The sequence below is a fragment of the Notothenia rossii genome (genome assembly GCF_949606895.1).
Source record: "Notothenia rossii genome assembly, chromosome: 1".
Lineage (NCBI taxonomy): Eukaryota > Metazoa > Chordata > Actinopteri > Perciformes > Nototheniidae > Notothenia > Notothenia rossii.
This window is the reverse complement of record NC_136912.1, coordinates 63,231,658-63,256,085: the sequence shown is the minus strand read 5'-3', so window position 1 is coordinate 63,256,085 and position 24,428 is coordinate 63,231,658. Positions and strand designations below refer to the sequence as shown.

Genomic DNA, 24,428 nt, shown 5'->3' with positions numbered 1-24,428 from the left:
TGTTCGGGGTAATGACGTACAACGTCCTCGGCAACTTCTGTAGTCCTATTCAGCCACTTGTTAACAACCATTGTAAACTCTTGAAAAATAACCAGTGGGGTCACTGCTGATATATTTAATGTCGTAGAACAAAACGTCATCCGTCTCTTAAATTTGTGTCAACCACAGACCTTATTTCCAGCTATTTTCCCAAATCCTATGGAGAAATCCCATTGACTCTGAGACGAGGTAACCGGTAGTGGTAAAATGCTAACTCACTTCAGGGTTTTAGGACTCGTCACTGCACCACTCTATTGTTATAGCAATTAAATAGTAATGTGACATTCATTTTACATTTTCAAATATAAATATTAACGCCTGTTGTTATTGAATAAACACAGTAGAAAAAAAACATTTAGATCAGAATTCAAACATTTGATTTCCAGAGCTCTCTGAGCTTGAATCCAAGAACATTTCTTTTTTTTCTTTTTTGAAAGTTATTACAAAAGCCACACTTGATTGCATCTAATAAAACCTCAATATATTGCTATATAGCTTAACAATATCAAAACTAATCATAATAACAATCCTAATAAAAAATAATCAAAGTGTTTTTCACTGCCAGCCCGTACTTTGTACAGCTTATGTTATAAATCAGTCAACACCAAGGCCAGCAAACTATGAGGCTAGATAAGAAAAAAAAAGAAATGATTAGCTTTCTTTGTCATAACTGCTACCTGTGCAACAACACAGATAATTGTTTAGTTTTAAATAAACAGATTCTTTATCTGCATTTTCCAGGATTTCACTTCCAAATAATCTGTTTAAACTGAAGAGGCCATTTTTGTGACTGCATTATTTCCCTGAAATTGAGACTTTTAGATATTTTGTGACATATTTGGTTCCTTTAAAAGCGTTCTGATTCCAAAGTAGATTTTAAAAGCAAAATCTAAGACTTTTCACCATCACTTTTGATTGACAGTCACCTTTACATTGACCCAGGTTGGAGAAATCAGTCTGAGGCCCTCCGCTCACAGAACTGCGGTGCTCCCACTTTGCATTACCAGGACCCAGAATCATGCCACATATGTTCTCCTCCTCAAAGTTACAGCTGTCCACAAAGGTTGAGGACTTCCCTATGGAGAGGAAACAGTAATATTTGAATGAAAATGGAGATGCAGCAGCCTTGAATAACCAAGACATAATCTTGTTTGATTGATCAGAAGTGCTGTCATAATCCTGGAATGCTACCAAAATGTACATAGTATTGCAAAGATAAATACAGTATGCATAGATAAAAAATAACGCAGGCAATCACATCCATCCTTCCACTTACTGTAGGCAACAAATATATTCTTTAGAATAGGAAAAATCTGCAAAACAAAGTCTTTTTTTATTACTGTCAGTTATTTAGCATTATCTGACCATTTATAATTAAACCAAATAATAACAGAAGCAGCCTCATTCCTCAACTCCAAGAATCACAGACTTTTGAAATATATTTAAAACCCTGACAAACTCGTCTAACAAATTAATTGCCATAGCCATTGCTCTTTGCAATACATTAGATCAATTCTCTCCAAAAGATGCACAGGTTGTAACATTTAAAGCAATCTCCCAAGTATAGTATAATGCACAACTTAATACTTCCAATGTTAAGATTTCATCGTTGAGGTAGTTGCTGTTTGATCCATTCAGAGGAATACACTTATAACATTTAGTATGCATCACAGCACATACTCAGACCCCATTTCCATGCAAACGCATACGAAACGCAAACGAACCGAATACGATATAAAAAAAGTCTTCCGTTCACACGAGACCGCTCAGGAGCGCTGGTACATATGCCGGGCCTGTAAGTGGCGCTGTACTTCCGCACGAGACCGCTCGAAAGCGCTGGAGAAGCTGTAGTACATATGCCGGGCCTGTAGGTGGCGCTGCACTTCTGCCACAAAATACACCAAAAGCAGCGAAGAAGACCCCCGAGCATGGTTGCCATGGTTACCCTTCTGTTTATGCCCCTCGTGGATTTAGCAACATGTAGTTCATGTAATTCTCCATGTCCATTTTTTGCTGATGGTTTTGGTAGAGGAGCTGTCGATTTTGCACTAACATCTGTAGCATGGTCAGTAGCTACTGACAGTAGCTACTGACCATGCTACAGCAGTGAGCAGCAGAGGTGGGGAGGGGTGGGGCTATGGCTTAATTGTTATCAGGAAATGATCGTATAGGGCAGGGGTGGGCAATTATTTTTTCCATGGGGCCACATGAGAAACAAAAAATATTGTGGAGGGCCGGGCCAAAAGGCTGAACTCAATTCTGCATAATATTAATTGTATTTCTTTATAAAAAGCAGTAAATAGCATTGTTTTGACAAGCCGGTAAGAGTATATGTTATAGTTGAGCAATGAAAAAGTGAGGTTGCCTTACAAAAAATGTAATTTATTCAATCAAATTTCCCAAAACAATGGTAAACAAAATGTGAACGTTTTTCACCATTTCTGACTCATATTAGTGAAAATGTTCAGTCGCATTCACTACAAAACACATTTTGAATTTCATATACTGTTGGAAAGTTGTGTAAAGGTTCTTAGCATTCTTAAGACATCACAACATTGTCTTTGTGCTCCAAACATTCAGCAAGATACATCATATTGAACTGTCACTGAACATCACTGAACTGTGATTTTGAGAAAAGGCTTCCAAAGAAAGTGTCCCAGTTCACTGCTAGTTGGTTCCTTTACATGCCTACATTTGTAGTCTAACCACCTCATTTGGTGTTTTTAAGTTCTTTTTTCTTGTTCAGTGAGAGAAATCTAGTCTCTGCTGGGCTTTAACGAGTGCATCGAAGTCAGGTTGAATGTCTGAGGTGGAGATGCGAAGCACAGCTGACAGATGATCATCAGTGAGAGAGGATCTATACCTGGATTTCATAAACTTCATCTTTGAAAATGTTTGTTCACATATGTAGGTAGAGCCAAAGAGAACCAACATCTTCTGAGCATGTCTCCTCATGTTTGGAAAGTTCTCCTCCTCGAGAGAAGAGTAGAAATCCAGCAGAGATCCTGACTTAAAGCGCTCTGCCAGTACTGCATCAGACTGCAGGTCAATGAGTTCCAGCTGAACATCACTGGGTGCATTATCCATACTGCAGGTAAAGGGAGAGGAAATCATGAGCATTTCATCCTCGATTGTTCGGAGATCTTCAAATCGCCTTGAAAACTCACCATGCAATGCTCCTAACATGGATGAGTACCTGCGGAGGTGATCAGCTGGTGGTGTGACTTCTTTCAGGGTTTGCATGTGAGTGAGAGTGTTGCTCTCCAGTTGGCTTGAAAGAAACTGCATCTTTCTCATGAAAGCCTTCACCAGGCTGTGCATTTCATGAACAAAAAGGCCCTTGCCTTGCAGTTTGGTGTTCAGTTCATTCATCAGTGCAGTCACATCAACAGCAAATGCAAAATCTGCCATCCAGTCCTCGTCTGAGAGCTCTGGGATGTCTTTGCCTTTCTTCTCACAAAACTCTTGAATCTCTGCTTTCAGGTCCCAAACTCTTTTTAGCACTTTGCCCAGGCTGAGCCATCTGACAGCTGTGTGGTAGCCGATGTCACTATGCTCAGTCTCATGCTCCTCCAAAAGTGCAACAAACTGTCTGTGATTCAATGCCCGTGCCCTGATGAAGTTTACTATTTTAGTAACAACATCAATAACATGGTGAATTTTTAGCACTGACTTGCACAACACATGTTGGTGTATAATACAATGCAAAAATACCAATTTCTGATCTGCGTCGATTTCAGTCACTTTATCTTGCATACGTTTCAAAAGTCCAAAATGTTTACCTGTAAGATTTGGACAACCGTCTGTTGTGACACCTGCCAGTCTGTCCCATTTCAGTCCCAGCGTGTCCATGCACGCATTTACCTCCGTGAACAGATCGCTCCCTGTCGTCATCCCTTTCATCGGCCGCATTGCTGCCAGCTCCTCCGTAATCTTGAAGTCCGGCGTTATCCCACGGACAAATACGAGTAACTGCGCTGTGTCGCGGACATCACAGCTCTCGTCCAAAGCCAAGGAGATAAAGTCAAAACTTGCCACTTCATGTTGCAGCTGAAGCTCCAGATTCCCCGCAATGTCCTCGATCCTTCTCGTCACGGTTCGCCTGGACAGCGGGACTTGCTCAAAGGCTTCTTTTTTTTCAGGGCATATTAGTGCTGCAGAGTCCACTAAGCACTCTTTGACAAACTCCCCCTCTGAGAATGGCTTACTGTGTTTAGCTATTTTGTGGGATATCACGAAGCTGGTCTTGGTTGCTGCATCCTTGGATGTGTGAAGCTTGGTAAAAAAGCCTTGCTGCTTTTGCAGCTTAGCTAGCAAAGCGTTCGATGTGCGCGCCCTTTCAGCATCAGTCAAGTTTTTGTATTTCTCCGCGTGTTTCGTCTCGTAATGCCGACTCAAATTGTAGTCCTTGAACACGGCGATCTGCTCCCCGCAAACTAAACACACGGCTTTACCTCCGACTTCAGTAAATAAATACTTAGCAGTCCAATTTTTGTCGAAAACCCTACATTCGGCATCTACCTTTCTTTTTTTAGCATCAGCTGACATTTTTGAGCGCTAAAGTCGTCTTGTGACAATTATCCAATAACGCGCACGTCTTGATTTGACGTATTGCGTCATTATGTACGTGAATAAAAAACAACTTCAAAATAAAAGCATTGCAGCTTTAGTCCATGCATGAGGTAAAATTAGAAAATATGTTTATTTTGTAATTTCCAATTAACATTACACGGGCCGGTCAGAGTCAACCAAAGGGCCGTATGTGGCCCGGGGGCCGTACAGTGCCCAGGTCTGGTATAGGGCGTACACACGGAGCCGTTTGGCCCCCCCAGAGCATCAGATCTATCCACCTTGGGACCCGTTATCGTTTGCGGGGTCCGTTTCCGCGTTTCCGTTACGGCCTTGTGTGGACGAACGGGCTATACGAAAGAGAAAAGTAGCGGTCTCAACCCGTTTGCGTTCTCGTGTAAACAGCATATCATTCATTTTTAGTTGGAAACCTCTTATGTAAGAGTTTTGAATCAGGACACCTTTGATCAAATATGTTATCACATAGCCAGCTTTTCTTTACCCTGCATGAAAGGAGTGATATCATCAGTGCATCAGCCAGCTTGATAACTGAGGGCTGATATGCTGGTAGAGAACAGAAGTTCCCTGACACAATGTTGTTACATCATCTCCCAACATAGGTTCACTTGGACTGAAAAACACATTGAACCGAAAAGAGCTTCAAGAGTTCAGAGCGACTCTGTTCTGATCTGACATCTGAAAACTTTCTGCATAAATAAGGCCATGAGTGAAAGATTAAAAAAAACACCACCAATGCCCTTTCAAAAAGGGAAATTGATTGCATGTTAGCCAGTGCTGCATAATTTAAACAAGTTAAATTAAAATAGGGCCAGTAGTTTTCAAAATTAGAGTCAGATTACTGCATTTATGCCGGGGAATATTGGGTTGATTAATCCCTCAATACTGCTGACGAGCAAATCATAACAAATGGCTTTCGTACTAAGGGCTAACAATTAGAGATGACTGCCTACAATTATTTATTTACAGTATATAAGCATCAGTGTACACCAGATAAGTCTGACCTTACTTGTACCTCACACAAATCATATTGTATGACCTAATTTGGGTTATTGATTGTTGAACTGTAGAAGGTCAGGTTTTATGCTTAATTTAAACTTTGACGGCCAAATGGACTCACTGCAGTTGTAGAGGTGGTTGAGCTTGGTGAGGTCACTAGAACTGAAGCCCATCCTCTGACCAATCACGTCCATGAAGTGGGGGATCTTGGTGACGATGGTGGGCTCGGAGGCGATGTTGAAGGAAGTCTTGCTGTAGTGCATCACAGAGCCGTAGTCATAGGGAACGCCCAGAGCGCTCGACACTGTGTCGTCGTATGTTTTAAAGTTGTGCTCTTTACCTGGGAAATTGAAGAAGATGAGGCTGAATTCAGCCCTTTGTTTTTGAAATTGTATTCAGGTAGCATGAATGTTTAAGGAGAAAATAACGTATAAATGACGTATTTTTGTAGACCTACCCGGAATTTAGCATCACAAGGGTTCCCTCGACAAAAAGCAATTCTGGCAATTTGGTTTTCCATTGGATTTCAGAAGATCACAGAAAATAAGAAAAGCAGAATATTCTCTAGACATTATCTGATGTTTTAAGCGCAAATACATGTCAAATGTCATGGACGTGAAACCAAAAACAGGGCTCATATCTGCACCACTTTATAGTTTGTGTACTCATATTGTATAAAGTCCCTGTATGAGTATCCACCATTTTAAGCGAGCTGTAGTTAAAGGTGTTGCAGATGAATGTTACCAGGTTCGATGCGATCCCACATGATGTCAACGTAATCATCGCGGTCAGCTCTGGACTGCTCGTGCCAGAAGCCAAGAGCGTGCAGGAACTCGTGCTCAATAGTTCCTAGGCGATCACAGTTTCTACCTATGGACAGCCGCTGCTTCCCCACTCGCTGGTTTCCTACAGAGGAGTAGCATCTACGGAAAACACAACGTGCACATTTCACTTTATAGTCTTTGAAGCGAAGGGAGACATCTGACATTAGGAGGATGACAAAACATGGGAAGCTCTCCTGGACCTAGCTTAGAAGATACTGTATTACTTTAATGTATATGCTCTTTTGTTTGTAAAGTCAGGTTGTTTGTCATGTTTATGTATATTTAATATTCAATAAGACATGCAGTGATCCAGTATCAGAAGACTGACATTAGTGCAAAAACCTGAAATAATAGTATAATAATCGTGGAAATTATTCTGCACTTTGATTAGGTTTCCGTTGAAATTCTATGTGGCCTAAAGCAGATATAAAAAATGTTGCCACTTGGGGAAAGCAGATCAAACTGTGAACAAAACACTGACGGACCAACACATTCTCATACCTACTGGGCAACATTTGACAAGTTGGCTTTTGGTTTCACAAATGAGACAAACAGTGAAAGTCCCGGCTGAAAGTCCTGTTTGTTAGACCTGCCTATCCGGCAGCAGCTCAGTCAGTAGGGGCTTGGACTGTGAGCTAGGGTTCAAGTCCCCGACCAGACTAAGACACCAAATATGGAGTGTGGACTTCACCTCCTGCCCTGCCGTGGTGCCCTTGAGCAAGGCACCGGACAACCCCCCCCCCCCACTCCCATTGCTCCCCGGGCGCTGTACAATAGCTGCCCACTGCTCCTAGTACTAGACTCCTGGTACTAGGATGGGTTAAATACAGAGAACACATGTCACTGTGTGTGCTGTGTGCTCTGCATGTGTGACCATTAAAGAGGGGTTGATCCCTCCCATTCTATCTATCTAAGGGATTCTCTCTGGGTTTGTCACAAGAAACCTCCTTCACATTAATTTTTGTTTGGCCTATGGCATTTCTAAAAGTATCAGGGTATCTCAAACATTTGTTGGGAATGTAGTGTTTGCCTTGACATATGTTGGGACACATTTCCCCAGCAGGCATGGAATCAGCACTGAGATAGTTCTGGTTTGTTTAAATGGACCAAACACAGCGCTCACCCGCTCCCTTTGAACACAGAGATGTAGTTCTCCTCTCCTTTCCATGGAGAGAAGTCAATGCAGGTCTTCAGTCTGTACTGGTCAAATGCCTTCAGGATTACTCCCTTTGCATTTATATCTGCAGAGTATAAGACAAAGATTAAAAAACATTCCAATTTTGTTGTATATCCATAATGACATGACAGGGTTATGTGTTTGAGTGTCTTACCCAGACTGTCCTCCAGGTAGTAGGGGATTGTTGTTGGCCAGCGGTACTTGTCTCCTATAATGGAGTTTCTGTTGACTGACTGATATCAATGAAGAGAACAACATGTAAACAATAGAAATAGATAAAGAAAAAGCACCAACAAGAACATTCTCACTTTAAATGATGTTCTTAAATAGTTAGCTTTGCTAGATTGCATGCAAATTAGATTCCCCTGGAGGGTATTCTGTTACATTAAAGCCTTATGATCTTCATTAGAGCAGAATCACTGAATTTTTTTTTTGTCTTTATTAATAATATACAAATGATTAATAATAAACAAAATATAAATAATTCTAAGCAAATATAGTCGAATGAATTGCCGAAAAAAGAGGGAAAATGCACAATCAACATTTGTGCAGTTTTTGCCTGATATCATTATTTAACAATTTCATCATTGTTTTAAATTATCTATAAATATCACAATAATATCAATATTCCTTTACTATTTTGGCAATGATAATCATGGAGTGCAAATCTGATATGGTGACAGCCCTATATATGTGAATATAATATGAAAATAAATCTATTTATATTTTTTCTGATTGCTATCGGTGATAAGCTGAGTATGGATGCTCTCTTTTCAGTATATAATTTTGTGCGTGCAGATATAAAGTCATACTCAGACAAGCTCACCTCCTCCAGATCGATGTCTCCCTCGAGCAGATCCAGCCCCCCCGCTGTACAGATAAATGGTATTGGCATATTAAAATCCTCAGAGACATGGACAAATTATACAACAAAGCAAAACAAATAAATGTGTCCACAAACCTTTATTGATGTTAAAGATGTCCCAGTCATGGCCTTCATCCACATCAGTTTCTGTAAAGTCAATAATATGAAGCTCAAATATGGGATTACATTACGATATTATTAACGCAATTATTGATGTACTGGTGCAGTTAGCATAGACCTGAGGCATGTTAACTTAAACATGTCACATATATTTTCACACTCAGAAACAACAGCATATTAAAACATTTGGTTGAATATAAATGTGGTGTGTGTGTGTGTGTGTGTGTGTGTGTGTGTGTGTGTGTTGTCATCTTAACCCCACCTGACTAAAACAATTTAAACCCAAAAACATCATAATATGTGCCTCACCTGTATCTCCTGTTAGCTTAGCTGCTGCCTAAAAACAACATACATACATTAGAAAATAAATTAATCAAGATTATTCATGACATGATTGAAGAAATGTACTGACAACAATTTAACTTCTTTTTTCATGTTTTTATATGCACTGGTCAATTTTAAGAGTTTTTCATTCTTTCAGACTAGTTTGAAAACTTCCAACATACACATTTAGGTGATTACTAACTATTTTTGGTCTGTAGATTTCTCCTAAATTCACCCACAGTCAGCATTACATCATGGCTTATTTGCATATAAAAACACAACATGTAAGAAAACGTTTCATACTAATAATGACATTGTCAATCACAACAAACAGGTGGCTAAGTGAAAGTCCAGATCTCTATCCCATTGAGAGACTGTGGTACTGTTTCAAAGCTGCAATCCACAAGAGTCATGCAACCAATGTGAAGAACCTGGAGCAAATCTGCAAAGAAGTCCGAAATCCCCCCAACAGTGTGCCGAGCTGGTAGATACTTACCCCATTGGCTAACAGATCATTAATTTTGGCGTTGAAAATGTACTGCTGGATCATATGAGTTTTCTTTAAAAAAAACGGACTGGATATATTTCTAAGAATACTTTGTAATCCAGACATCTCTGATACATTTCAAGGGGGTGAAATACGTTTGCAAGCCACTGTATCAATGTATCTGGACGTTTCACAGAGGGGTTTCCTCATAAATTGTTCATAACCTGATTTATAGAACATTTTTTACCCCAAAAATAATTAGTTGTTCCTGGCAGCATATTGTGATTTATAGAGCAAGCAAAAGACATAACCAAAAGTCCCATTGTAATTAAATATTTTATTTTATTTAAATTATATTTAATATTTTAACATTTTTCCTATATAACTGTAGTGACTCTAATTGAAGCCCTGGAGATCAATACGATTGTTAATTTTTCACAATTACCAGTCCCAGCCCAAAGAACAGAACGATCCATCGGAGTGCCATGGCTGCAGCTGCACACACACAAACTAACAAACACTGTGCTGGTGTGACCTGCCTCAGACCTGCTGTCTGAACAAATGTTGCTGCTTTTGCTCAGCACAGATAATCAGTGCAGAGCACGGAACTTTCACATGATCTGATTTTTACAACGAGGAGATCACACGGGTGTCAAATTAATTATTAATTCAATAAGCATGATTATCTTATCTTGTATTTAGAGCCACTCTTATACAAATACACTGGTGCAGAGGGTTGGATTACAAAGACAGACAGACAGACAGACAATAATAATATTAGTAATAACATTAATGATGATATTGTTAATTTATTATTAAGGATAAACATATAACTACGTGCTAGATCCATAGAAAGTAATGCATACATTATGTGACATTTGTGTCACTGACAGAGGATGGTTGTGTTATTGGGTTAATTTTGCATACAAATACATACATACATACAAAACACGCCAGATGGATGTTATTTGAAATCACAATCTGAGGCCCCCCAGTGGAATGTATTTGAACTCTCACATTCGAATTTGGCAGGTTATCATGATGAATACATTTTTCACCTGAAAAAAGTACGGTGGCCCTGAAGTGCAAGACACCACAGCATTTCACAAAACACAACATCATTTTACAAAAAACCACAGCATTTCACAAAACACAACAGCATTTCACAAAACACAACAGCATTTCAGTAAACACCACAGCATTTCAGAAAACACAACACCATTTCAGGAAACACCACAGCCTTTCAGAAAACACCACAGCATTTCAGGAAACACAACAGCATTTCAGGAAACAGCACAGCATTTCAGAAAACACCACAGCATTTCAGAAAACACAACAGCATTTCAGAAAACACAACAGCATTTCACAAAACACAACAGCATTTCAGAAAACACTACAGCATTTCACAAAACACAACATCATTTCAGGAAAGACCTCAGCATTTCACAAAACACCACAGCATTTCACAAAACACCACAGCATTTCACAAAACACCACAGCATTTCACAAAACACAACAGCATTTCAGAAAACACCACAGCATTTCAGGAAACACCACAGCATTTCACAAAACACAACAGCATTTCACAAAACACCACAGCATTTCACAAAACACAACAGCATTTCACAAAACACCACAGCATTTCACAAAACACAACATTATTTCAGGAAACACCACAGCATTTCATAAAACACAACAGCATTTCAGAAAACACAACAGAATTTCAGGAAACAGCACAGCATTTCAGGAAACACAACAGCATTTCAGGAAACAGCACAGTATTTCACAAAACACAACAGCATTTCAGAAAACACAACAGCATTTCAGGAAACACCACAGCATTTCACAAAACACAACAGCATTTCACAAAACACCACAGCATTTCACAAAACAAAACAGCATTTCACAAAACACCACAGCATTTCACAAAACACAACATTATTTCAGGAAACACCACAGCATTTCAGAAAACACAACAGCATTTCAGGAAACAGCACAGCATTTCAGAAAACACAACAGCATTTCAGGAAACACAACAGCATTTCAGGAAACAGCACAGCATTTCAGAAAACACAACAGCATTTCACAAAACACAACAGCATTTCGGAAAACACCACAGCATTTTACAAAACACAACAGCATTTCAGAAAACACTACAGCATTTCAGAAAACACCACAGCATTTAAGAAAACACCACAGCATTTCAGAAAACACCACAGCATTTCACAAAACACAACAGCATTTCAGAAAACACAACAGAATTTCAGGAAACAGCACAGCATTTCAGAAAACACAACAGCATTTCACAAAACACAACAGCATTTCAGAAAACACTACAGCATTTCAGAAAACACCACAGCATTTAAGAAAACACCACAGCATTTCAGAAAACACCACAGCATTTCACAAAACACAACAGCATTTCAGAAAACACCACAGCATTTCAGAAAACACAACAGCATTTCAGAAAACACTACAGCATTTCAGAAAACACAACAGCATTTCACAAAACACAACAGCATTTCAGAAAACACTACAGCATTTCAGAAAACACCACAGCATTTAAGAAAACACCACAGCATTTCAGAAAACACCACAGCATTTCACAAAACACCACAGCATTTCAGAAAACACCACAGCATTTCAGAAAACACCACAGCATTTCAGGAAACACAACAGCATTTCAGAAAACACTACAGCATTTCAGAAAACACCACAGCATTTCACAAAACACAACAGCATTTCAGAAAACACCACAGCATTTCACAAAACACCACAGCATTTCAGGAAACACAACAGCATTTCAGAAAACACCACAGCATTTCACAAAACACCACAGCATTTCAGGAAACACAACAGCATTTCACAAAACACAACAGCATTTCAGAAAACACCACAGCATTTCGGAAAACACTAAAGCATTTCACAAAACACCACAGCATTTCACAAAACACAACAGCATTTCACAAAACACAACAGCATTTCAGAAAACACCACAGCATTTCACAAAACACTACAGCATTTCAGAAAACACCACAGCATTTCAGAAAACACCATAGCATTTCACAAAACATAGCATTATTTCAGGAAACAGCACAGCATTTCAGGAAACACAACAGCATTTCGGAAAACACTACAGCATTTCACAAAACACTAGAGCATTTCAGGAAACACCACAGCATTTCACAAAACACAACAGCATTTCAGAAAACACCACAGCATTTCACAAAACACTAGAGCATTTCAGGAAACACCACAGCATTTCACAAAACACAACAGCATTTCAGGAAACACCACAGCATTTCACAAAACACAACAGCATTTCAGAAAACACAACAGCATTTCAGAAAACACTACAGCATTTCAGAAAACACCACAGCATTTAAGAAAACACCACAGCATTTCAGAAAACACAACAGCATTTTACAAAACACAACAGCATTTCAGAAAACACTACAGCATTTCAGAAAACACCACAGCATTTAAGAAAACACCACAGCATTTCAGAAAACACCACAGCATTTCAGAAAACACAACAGCATTTCAGAAAACACAACAGCATTTCACAAAACACAACAGCATTTCAGAAAACACTACAGCATTTCACAAAACACCACAGCATTTCACAAAACACCACAGCATTTCACAAAACACCACAGCATTTCACAAAACACAACAGCATTTCAGAAAACACCACAGCATTTCAGGAAACACCACAGCATTTCACAAAACACAACAGCATTTCACAAAACACCACAGCATTTCACAAAACACAACAGCATTTCACAAAACACCACAGCATTTCACAAAACACAACATTATTTCAGGAAACACCACAGCATTTCATAAAACACAACAGCATTTCAGAAAACACAACAGAATTTCAGGAAACAGCACAGCATTTCAGGAAACACAACAGCATTTCAGGAAACAGCACAGTATTTCACAAAACACAACAGCATTTCAGAAAACACAACAGCATTTCAGGAAACACCACAGCATTTCACAAAACACAACAGCATTTCACAAAACACCACAGCATTTCACAAAACACAACAGCATTTCACAAAACACCACAGCATTTCACAAAACACAACATTATTTCAGGAAACACCACAGCATTTCAGAAAACACAACAGCATTTCAGGAAACAGCACAGCATTTCAGAAAACACAACAGCATTTCAGGAAACACAACAGCATTTCAGGAAACAGCACAGCATTTCAGAAAACACAACAGCATTTCACAAAACACAACAGCATTTCGGAAAACACCACAGCATTTTACAAAACACAACAGCATTTCAGAAAACACTACAGCATTTCAGAAAACACCACAGCATTTAAGAAAACACCACAGCATTTCAGAAAACACCACAGCATTTAAGAAAACACCACAGCATTTCAGAAAACACCACAGCATTTCAGAAAACACAACAGCATTTCAGAAAACACCACAGCATTTCAGAAAACACCACAGCATTTCACAAAACACAACAGCATTTCAGAAAACACCACAGCATTTCAGAAAACACAACAGCATTTCAGAAAACACTACAGCATTTCAGAAAACACAACAGCATTTCACAAAACACAACAGCATTTCAGAAAACACTACAGCATTTCAGAAAACACCACAGCATTTAAGAAAACACCACAGCATTTCAGAAAACACCACAGCATTTCACAAAACACCACAGCATTTCAGAAAACACCACAGCATTTCAGGAAACACAACAGCATTTCAGAAAACACTACAGCATTTCAGAAAACACCACAGCATTTCACAAAACACAACAGCATTTCAGAAAACACCACAGCATTTCACAAAACACCACAGCATTTCAGGAAACACAACAGCATTTCAGAAAACACCACAGCATTTCACAAAACACCACAGCATTTCACAAAACACCACAGCATTTAAGAAAACACCACAGCATTTCAGGAAACACAACAGCATTTCGGAAAACACTAAAGCATTTCACAAAACACCACAGCATTTCACAAAACACAACAGCATTTCACAAAACACAACAGCATTTCAGAAAACACCACAGCATTTCACAAAACACTACAGCATTTCAGAAAACACCACAGCATTTCAGAAAACACCATAGCATTTCACAAAACATAGCATTATTTCAGGAAACAGTACAGCATTTCAGGAAACACAACAGCATTTCGGAAAACACTACAGCATTTCACAAAACACTAGAGCATTTCAGGAAACACCACAGCATTTCACAAAACACAACAGCATTTCAGAAAACACCACAGCATTTCACAAAACACTAGAGCATTTCAGGAAACACCACAGCATTTCACAAAACACAACAGCATTTCAGGAAACACCACAGCATTTCACAAAACACAACAGCATTTCAGAAAACACAACAGCATTTCAGAAAACACTACAGCATTTCAGAAAACACCACAGCATTTAAGAAAACACCACAGCATTTCAGAAAACACAACAGCATTTTACAAAACACAACAGCATTTCAGAAAACACTACAGCATTTCAGAAAACACCACAGCATTTAAGAAAACACCACAGCATTTCAGAAAACACCACAGCATTTCACAAAACACAACAGCATTTCAGAAAACACAACAGAATTTCAGGAAACAGCACAGCATTTCAGAAAACACAACAGCATTTCACAAAACACAACAGCATTTCAGAAAACACTACAGCATTTCAGAAAACACCACAGCATTTAAGAAAACACCACAGCATTTCAGAAAACACCACAGCATTTCACAAAACACAACAGCATTTCAGAAAACACCACAGCATTTCAGAAAACACAACAGCATTTCAGAAAACACTACAGCATTTCAGAAAACACCACAGCATTTCAGAAAACACTACAGCATTTCAGAAAACACCACAGCATTTCACAAAACACCACAGCATTTCAGAAAACACCACAGCATTTCAGAAAACACCACAGCATTTCAGGAAACACAACAGCATTTCAGAAAACACTACAGCATTTCAGAAAACACCACAGCATTTCACAAAACACAACAGCATTTCAGAAAACACCACAGCATTTCACAAAACACCACAGCATTTCAGGAAACACAACAGCATTTCACAAAACACAACAGCATTTCAGAAAACACCACAGCATTTCGGAAAACACTAAAGCATTTCACAAAACACCACAGCATTTCACAAAACACAACAGCATTTCACAAAACACAACAGCATTTCAGAAAACACCACAGCATTTCACAAAACAATACAGCATTTCAGAAAACACCACAGCATTTCAGAAAACACCACAGCATTTCAGGAAACACAACAGCATTTCACAAAACACAACAGCATTTCAGAAAGCGCCATAGCATTTCACAAAACATAGCATTATTTCAGGAAACAGCACAGCATTTCAGGAAACACAACAGCATTTCGGAAAACACTACAGCATTTCACAAAACACTAGAGCATTTCAGGAAACACCACAGCATTTCACAAAACACAACAGCATTTCAGAAAACACCACAGCATTTCACAAAACACTAGAGCATTTCAGGAAACACCACAGCATTTCACAAAACACAACAGCATTTCAGGAAACACCACAGCATTTCACAAAACACAACAGCATTTCAGGAAACACCACAGCATTTCACAAAACACAACAGCATTTCAGGAAACACCACAGCATTTCACAAAACACAACAGCATTTCAGGAAACACCACAGCATTTCACAAAACACAACAGCATTTCACAAAACACAACAGCATTTCACAAAACACTACAGCATTTCAGAAAACACCACAGCATTTCAGGAAACACAACAGCATTTCACAAAATACAACAGCATTTCAGAAAGCACCATAGCATTTCACAAAACATAACATTATTTCAGGAAACACCACAGCCTTTCAGAAAACACCGTAGCAGTTCAGGAAACACAACAGCATTTCAGAAAACACTACAGCATTTCAGAAAACACCACAGCATTTCAGAAAACACCACAGCATTTCACAAAACACCACAGCATTTCAGGAAACACAACAGCATTTCACAAAATACAACAGCATTTCAGAAAGCACCATAGCATTTCACAAAACATAACATTATTTCAGGAAACACCACAGCCTTTCAGAAAACACCGTAGCAGTTCAGGAAACACAACAGCATTTCAGAAAACACTACAGCATTTCAGAAAACACCACAGCATTTCAAAAAACACCACAGCATTTCAGAAAACACCACAGCATTTCACAAAACACTACAGCATTTTACAAAACACAACAGCATTTCACAAAACACCACAGCATTTCAGAAAACACCACAGCATTTCAGAAAACACCACAGCATTTCACAAAACACTACAGCATTTTACAAAACACAACAGCATTTCACAAAACACCACAGCATTTCACAAAACACCACAGCATTTCACAAAACACCACAGCATTTCACAAAACACTACAGCATTTTACAAAACACAACATCATTTCAGAAAACACTACAGCATTTCACAAAACACAACATCCTTTCAGGAAACACCACAGCATTTCAGAAAACACTACAGCAGTTCACAAAACACCACAGCATTTCAGAAAACACTACAGCATTTCACCAAACACAACAGCATTTCAGAAAACACTACAGCATTTCACAAAACACTACAGCATTTTACAAAACACAACAGCATTTCAGAAAAGACAACAGCATTTCACAAAACACAACAACATTTCACAAAACACAACAGCATTTCACAAAACACAACAGCATTTCAGGAAACACAACAGCATTTCACAAAACACAACAGCATTTCAGAAAACACTACAGCATTTCAGAAAACACCACAGCATTTCAGAAAACACTACAGCATTTAAGAAAACACAACAGCATTTCACAAAACACAACAGCATTTCAGAAAACACTACAGCATTTCACAAAACACAACAGCATTTAAGAAAACACAACAGCATTTCACAAAACACAACAGCATTTAAGAAAACACAACAGCATTTCAGAAAACACTACAGCATTTCAGGAAACACAACAGCATTTCAGAAAACACAACAGCATTTCACAAAACACAACAGCATTTAAGAAAACACAACAGCATTTAAGAAAACACCACAGCATTTCACAAAACACAACAGCATTTAAGAAAACACCACAGCATTTCAGAAAACACTACAGCATTTAAGAAAACACAACAGCATTTCAGAAAACACAACAGCATTTCAGAAAACACAACAGCATTTCAGAAAACACTACAGTATTTCACAAAACACAACAGCATTTAAGAAAACACAACAGCATTTCACAAAACACAACAGCATTTCAGAAAACACTACAGCATTTCAGGAAACACAACAGCATTTCAGAAAACACTACAGCATTTAAGAAAACACAACAGCATTTCACAAAACACAACAGCATTTCAGAAAACACTACAGCATTTCACAAAACACAACAGCTTTTCACAAAACACAACAGCATTTCACAAAACACAACAGCATTTCACAAAACACAACAGCATTTCACAAAACACAACAGCATTTCAGAAAACACTACAGCATTTCACAAAACACAACAGCATTTCAGAAAACACTACAGCATTTAAGAAAACACAACAGCATTTCAGAAAACACAACAGCATTTCACAAAACACAACAGCATTTCAGAAAACACTACAGCATTTCACAAAACACAACAGCATTTCAGAAAACACTACAGCATTTAAGAAAACACAACAGCATTTCAGAAAACACTACAGCATTTCAGAAAACACTACAGCATTTCACAAAACACAACAGCATTTCACAAAACACAACAGCATTTCAGAAAACACTACAGCATTTCACAAAACACTACAGCATTTCACAAAACACAACAGCATTTCACAAAACACAACAGCATTTCACAAAACACCACAGCATTTCAGGAAACACCACAGCATTTCAGAAAACACTACAGCATTTCACAAAACACAACAGCATTTCAGAAAACACTACAGCATTTCACAAAACACAACAGAATTTCAGAAAACACGACAGCATTTCACAAAACACAACATCATTTCAGGAAACACCACATCATTTCACAAAACACCACAGCATTTCAGAAAACACTACAGCATTTCAGAAAACACAACAGCATTTCAGAAAACACTACAGCATTTCAGAAAACACTACAGCATTTCAGAAAACACAACAGCATTTCAGAAAACACTACAGCATTTCAGAAAACACAACAGCATTTCACAAAACACAACAGCATTTCACAAAACACAACAACATTTCAGAAAACACCACAGCATTTCAGAAAACACTACAGCATTTCACAAAACACAACAGCATTTCAGAAAACACAACAGAATTTCAGAAAACACGACAGCATTTCAGAAAACACAACATCATTTCAGGAAACACAACAGCATTTCAGAAAACACAACAGCATTTCAGAAAACACTACAGCATTTCAGAAAACACAACAACATTTCACAAAACACAACAGCATTTCACAAAACACAACAACATTTCACAAAACACCACAGCATTTCAGAAAACACTACAGCATTTCAGAAAACACCACAGCATTTCAGAAAACACTACAGCATTTCAGAAAACACCACAGCATTTCAGAAAACACTACAGCATTTAAGAAAACACAACAGCATTTCACAAAACACTACAGCATTTCACAAAACACAACAACATTTCACAAAACACAACAGCATTTCAGAAAAGACAACAGCATTTCACAAAACACAACAGCATTTCAGAAAACACTACAGCATTTCAGAAAACACAACAGCATTTCACAAAACACAACAACATTTCACAAAACACAACAACATTTCACAAAACACAACAGCATTTCAGAAAAGACAACAGCATTTCACAAAACACAAAAGCATTTCAGAAAACACTACAGCATTTCACAAAACACCACAGCATTTCAGAAAACACTACAGCATTTAAGAAAACACCACAGCATTTCACAAAACACCACAGCATTTCAGAAAACACTACAGCATTTCAGAAAACACTACAGCATTTCAGAAAACACTACAGCATTTCACAAAACACCACAGCATTTCACAAAACACAACAGAATTTCAGAAAACACCACAGCATTTCAGAAAACACTACAGCATTTCAGAAAACACTACAGCATTTCAGAAAACACCACAACATTTCAGAAAACACTACAGCATTTCAGAAAACACTACAGCATTTCAGAAAACACCACAGCATTTCAGAAAACACTACAGCATTTCAGAAAACACTACAGCATTTCACAAAACACCACAGCATTTCACAAAACACAACAGAATTTCAGAAAACACCACAACATTTCAGAAAACACTACAGCATTTCAGAAAACACTACAGCATTTCAGAAAACACCACAGCATTTCAGAAAACACCTCAGCATTTCAGAAAACACCACAGCATTTCACAAAACACCACAGCATTTCACAAAACACAACAGCGTTTCACAAAACACCACAGCATTTCAGAAAACACCACAGCATTTCACAAAACACAACAGCATTTCAGAAAACACCACAGCATTTCAGAAAACACCACAGCATTTCAGGAAACACAACAGCATTTCAGAAAGCACAACAGCATTTCAGGAAACACCACAGCATTTCACAAAACACAACAGCATTTCAGGAAACACCACAGCATTTCAGGAAACACAACAGCATATCGGAAAACACTACAGCATTTCAGAAAACACCACAGCATTTCACAAAACACTACAGCATTTTACAAAACACAACAGCATTTCAGGAAACACCACAGCATTTCAGAAAACACTACAGCATTTCAGAAAACACCACAGCATTTCACAAAACACTACAGCATTTCAGAAAACACCACAGCATTTCAGGAAACACCACAGCATTTCACAAAACACCACAGCATTTCACAAAACACTACAGCATTTCACAAAACACAACAGCATTTCACAAAACACAACAACATTTCACAAAACACAACAGCATTTCAGAAAACACCACAGCATTTCAGAAAACACCACAGCATTTCAGAAAACACCTCAGCATTTCACAAAACACCACAGCATTTCACAAAACACAACAGCGTTTCACAAAACACCACAGCATTTCAGAAAACACCACAGCATTTCACAAAACACAACAGCATTTCAGAAAACACCACAGCATTTCACAAAACACCACAGCATTTCAGAAAACACCACAGCATTTCAGGAAACACAACAGCATTTCAGAAAGCACCATAGCATTTCAGAAAACACAACAGCATTTTACAAAACACAACAGCATTTCAGGAAACACCACAGCATTTCAGAAAACACTACAGCATTTCAGAAAACACCACAGCATTTCACAAAACACTACAGCATTTCAGAAAACACCACAGCATTTCAGGAAACACCACAGCATTTCACAAAACACCACAGCATTTCACAAAACACAACAGCATTTCACAAAACACAACAGCATTTCACAAAACACAACAGCATTTCACAAAACACAACAGCATTTCAGGAAACACAACAGCATTTCACAAAACACAACAGCATTTCAGAAAGCACCATAGCATTTCACAAAACACAACAGCATTTCAGGAAACACAACAGCATTTCACAAAACACAACAGCATTTCAGAAAGCACCATAGCATTTCACAAAACACAACAGCATTTCAGGAAACACAACAACATTTCGGAAAACACCACAGCATTTCAGAAAACACTACAGCATTTCACAAAACACAACATCATTTCAGGAAACACCACATCATTTCACAAAACACAACAGCATTTCAGGAAACACCACAGCATTTCACAAAACACAACAGCATTTCAGAAAACACTACAGCATTTCAGAAAACACTACAGCATTTCAGAAAACACAACAACATTTCACAAAACACAACAGCATTTCAGAAAAGACAACAGCATTTCAGGAAACACAACAGCATTTCAGAAAACACCTCAGCATTTCACAAAACACAACAACATTTCACAAAACACAACAGCATTTCAGAAAACACAACAGCATTTCAGGAAACACCACAGCGTTTCACAAAACACCACAGCATTTCACAAAACACAACAACATTTCACAAAACACAACAGCATTTCAGGAAACACAACAGCATTTCACAAAACACCACAGCATTTCAGGAAACACCACAGCATTTCACAAAACACCACAGCATTTCAGAAAACACTACAGCATTTCACAAAACACAACAGCATTTCAGAAAACACTACAGCATTTCAGAAAACACCACAGCATTTCACAAAACACCACAGCATTTCACAAAACACAACAGCGTTTCACAAAACACCACAGCATTTCAGGAAACACAACAACATTTCGGAAAACACCACAGCATTTCAGGAAACACCACAGCATTTCAGAAAACACTACAGCATTTCAGAAAACACCTCAGCATTTCACAAAACACAACAGCATTTCAGAAAACACTACAGCATTTCAGAAAACACTACAGCATTTCAGAAAACACCTCAGCATTTCACAAAACACAACAACATTTCACAAAACACAACAGCATTTCAGAAAAGACAACAGCATTTCAGGAAACACAACAGCGTTTCACAAAACACCACAGCATTTCAGGAAACACAACAGCATTTCACAAAACACAACAGCATTTCAGAAAACACTACAGCATTTCAGAAACAACAAGTCCTCCAACTAATACGACCAAATAGGTCGATTGTTTTCCTTGTTTTCCGACCCATTAATACGACCCAGAGCAGCGTTTTCAATCAACGGGTGCGTCAGCCTGTATACCTTTACGACCCACGGGCGCGTTTTAAATCAACGGGAGGCGGCGTAATGACGTACAACGTCCTCGACAACTTCCGTTAACAACCATCGTTTTTCAGACACGTACACTCTTCAAAAATCACGGCTGTCTGTCGTAGAACAAAACGTGATCCGTCTCTTAAATTTGTGTCGACCACAGACCTTATTTCAAGCTATTTTCCTAAATCCTATGGAGAAATCTCATTGGTTCTGAGGCGAGGGAACCGGAAGTGGTAAAATGCTAACTCACCGGGGTTTTGGACTCGTTACTGTATCACTGACAACATCCATTTATTTCCCAGACAAGCTAATAAACGTGAGTAGTCAGATATCAAAAATATATTCATTTTGGGATATGTATTATGTTGTTTTATTTTGTCGTCTAGTATAGTGACAAAGATTACTATGTTTACCTAGGAATAATGATAGCAAAGCTAAATTAGCCAAAAGTAGAATCAGCTAACGTTAACGTGAGCATGGAAGTTATGTGATCCATCGGTTCATGCGGTTGATCCAAATGTTATCACACGTCACATTCTTTATAACTATATTAAATACTATTTATCTATTAAGTGAAGAGTGACCAGGGGTGTAATACTGCCGGAACACCGCTCCGGCACCTAAAACGGGGATGGTTGTTAGCATCTGGTGCTAGCTAGCTATGATAACGGATAGGCTAAGAGGCTAATGTACCTAATGTAATGTTTACACAGTTAACTTTAGTCTAAGTTATCTCAGTGGGTCTGAAACAGTTTGGTCACCATATATGGAAATACATATTTCCAAGGCACACTTTTATATTATTGTAATGTTCCACAATAGGAGTCGGAAATTCAAGTTCTTAGGTTCAATAGCTCCTTTGGTAGTATACAAATACAGGTTCATAGGTCACAGGTTGCAGGTAGCAGGTTCAACGTCACACAGCACCCTAAAAAAAATCGAATGAATCTAAAACATCGATGAAATCATTACAATTCATACTATTGGACATACAACAAATGCATAAAAAAAAAAAACAGTAAATAGATAAATATGCACAAAGATACATTTAAAAAAAGTATTATTCTTATCTTTTTTTTTAATTATTGAAATGTATACAGTTAAGTTTCATATGGGTGTTGACAGATGTATCCATAGATTTAGTTAATTTTGCCCTCAAAGTGCACAAGATTGATGCATTTAACTTCCCGGGGGCCTCCGGACCCCCCTAGAGGACATGAGGTCCACCCCCACTTAAAACATATTCACATGGATAGGATACTAAATAAATGTGCACACTTTTTATATAGTAACCTTTGTACCTCAGCAGGAGGGAGTTAGTTTATAAAGGTCCTTCACTGATCACTTAACTATCACGCAGCTGTGTGCAGCATTTACTGTAAGAATCACACATTTATTCAATAATGCAGAATTAATAAATGACCATTCTTTGTTGATTCTGGCTGGAGTGTTAATTGACAGTAGTTACATAAGCTTCAAAACGAGCCACAACTGCGCGTGAACGCATGCAGAACTTATAGAATTAGCAATACACCCCTGGTAATGATGATTTTAGTCTTATTTTCTGTGATGATGGAGCATCAACTTTTGGATCAACCAGATATTGACAGATTAGGGTTGTCCATAACAGTCACTTTAAACATGTGACTGACTCTGTATAACATTGTTTTCCTTACTCTTGTGATTTTTGTTCATCCTATCTAAAAGATAAAAAAAACATGAGTTCATTGTTTTAACAAGATTTTTCACGATATAATAAAATACATGAATCCTGTAAACATTTGTAGTATAGTATTCTTATTTTTGGTATTCCCTGACATTATCTGTGTTTCTGTTACAGATGCCTACTCAAAAAGTGTGCCAGACATGCAGGGAAAGCATAGGAGTAGCAAGTAAAAAATGCAAACAATGTGGTGCCATCCAACCCTACAAAGAGAAACTCTCCAAGCAAAAAGAAAAGGTTGCACAGGAGTGGAAGGCCACGCAAAAGAAAAACCACAGTGTCCACAAAGTGTATGACTCGACACATTTACTGGTAAGCTTTTTTCTCTTGCAGATGTCAGTTATCATAAAAAAGTGTGTAAATAATCCCTGATCTTAATCTTTTTATACAAATTGTTAAATTACTTAATTGATTTATACTTTCCAACAGTCGCCCTCATTTACTTTTTTTAAATAATCCTAATT

At 38.2% G+C, this 24,428-nt stretch overlaps 1 protein-coding gene across 1 annotated transcript in view; it reads right to left on the bottom strand.

Moving 5' to 3' along the window:
* LOC307019328 (meprin A subunit beta-like) overlaps window positions 1-22,238 on the bottom strand; it is a gene marked incomplete at its 5' end in the record, with an annotated part of 41,553 nt that extends 19,315 nt beyond the window's left edge. Inside the window, 9 exons of the mRNA XM_079650125.1 lie at window positions 966-1,115; window positions 5,747-5,965; window positions 6,370-6,548; window positions 7,573-7,690; window positions 7,781-7,859; window positions 8,453-8,496; window positions 8,588-8,638; window positions 8,921-8,948; window positions 22,227-22,238. Coding sequence (XP_079506251.1) covers window positions 966-1,115; window positions 5,747-5,965; window positions 6,370-6,548; window positions 7,573-7,690; window positions 7,781-7,859; window positions 8,453-8,496; window positions 8,588-8,638; window positions 8,921-8,948; window positions 22,227-22,238 — 880 coding nt within the window. The remainder of the gene's footprint in view (window positions 1-965; window positions 1,116-5,746; window positions 5,966-6,369; window positions 6,549-7,572; window positions 7,691-7,780; window positions 7,860-8,452; window positions 8,497-8,587; window positions 8,639-8,920; window positions 8,949-22,226) is intronic.
* Between the last annotated feature and the right edge of the window lie 2,190 nt (window positions 22,239-24,428).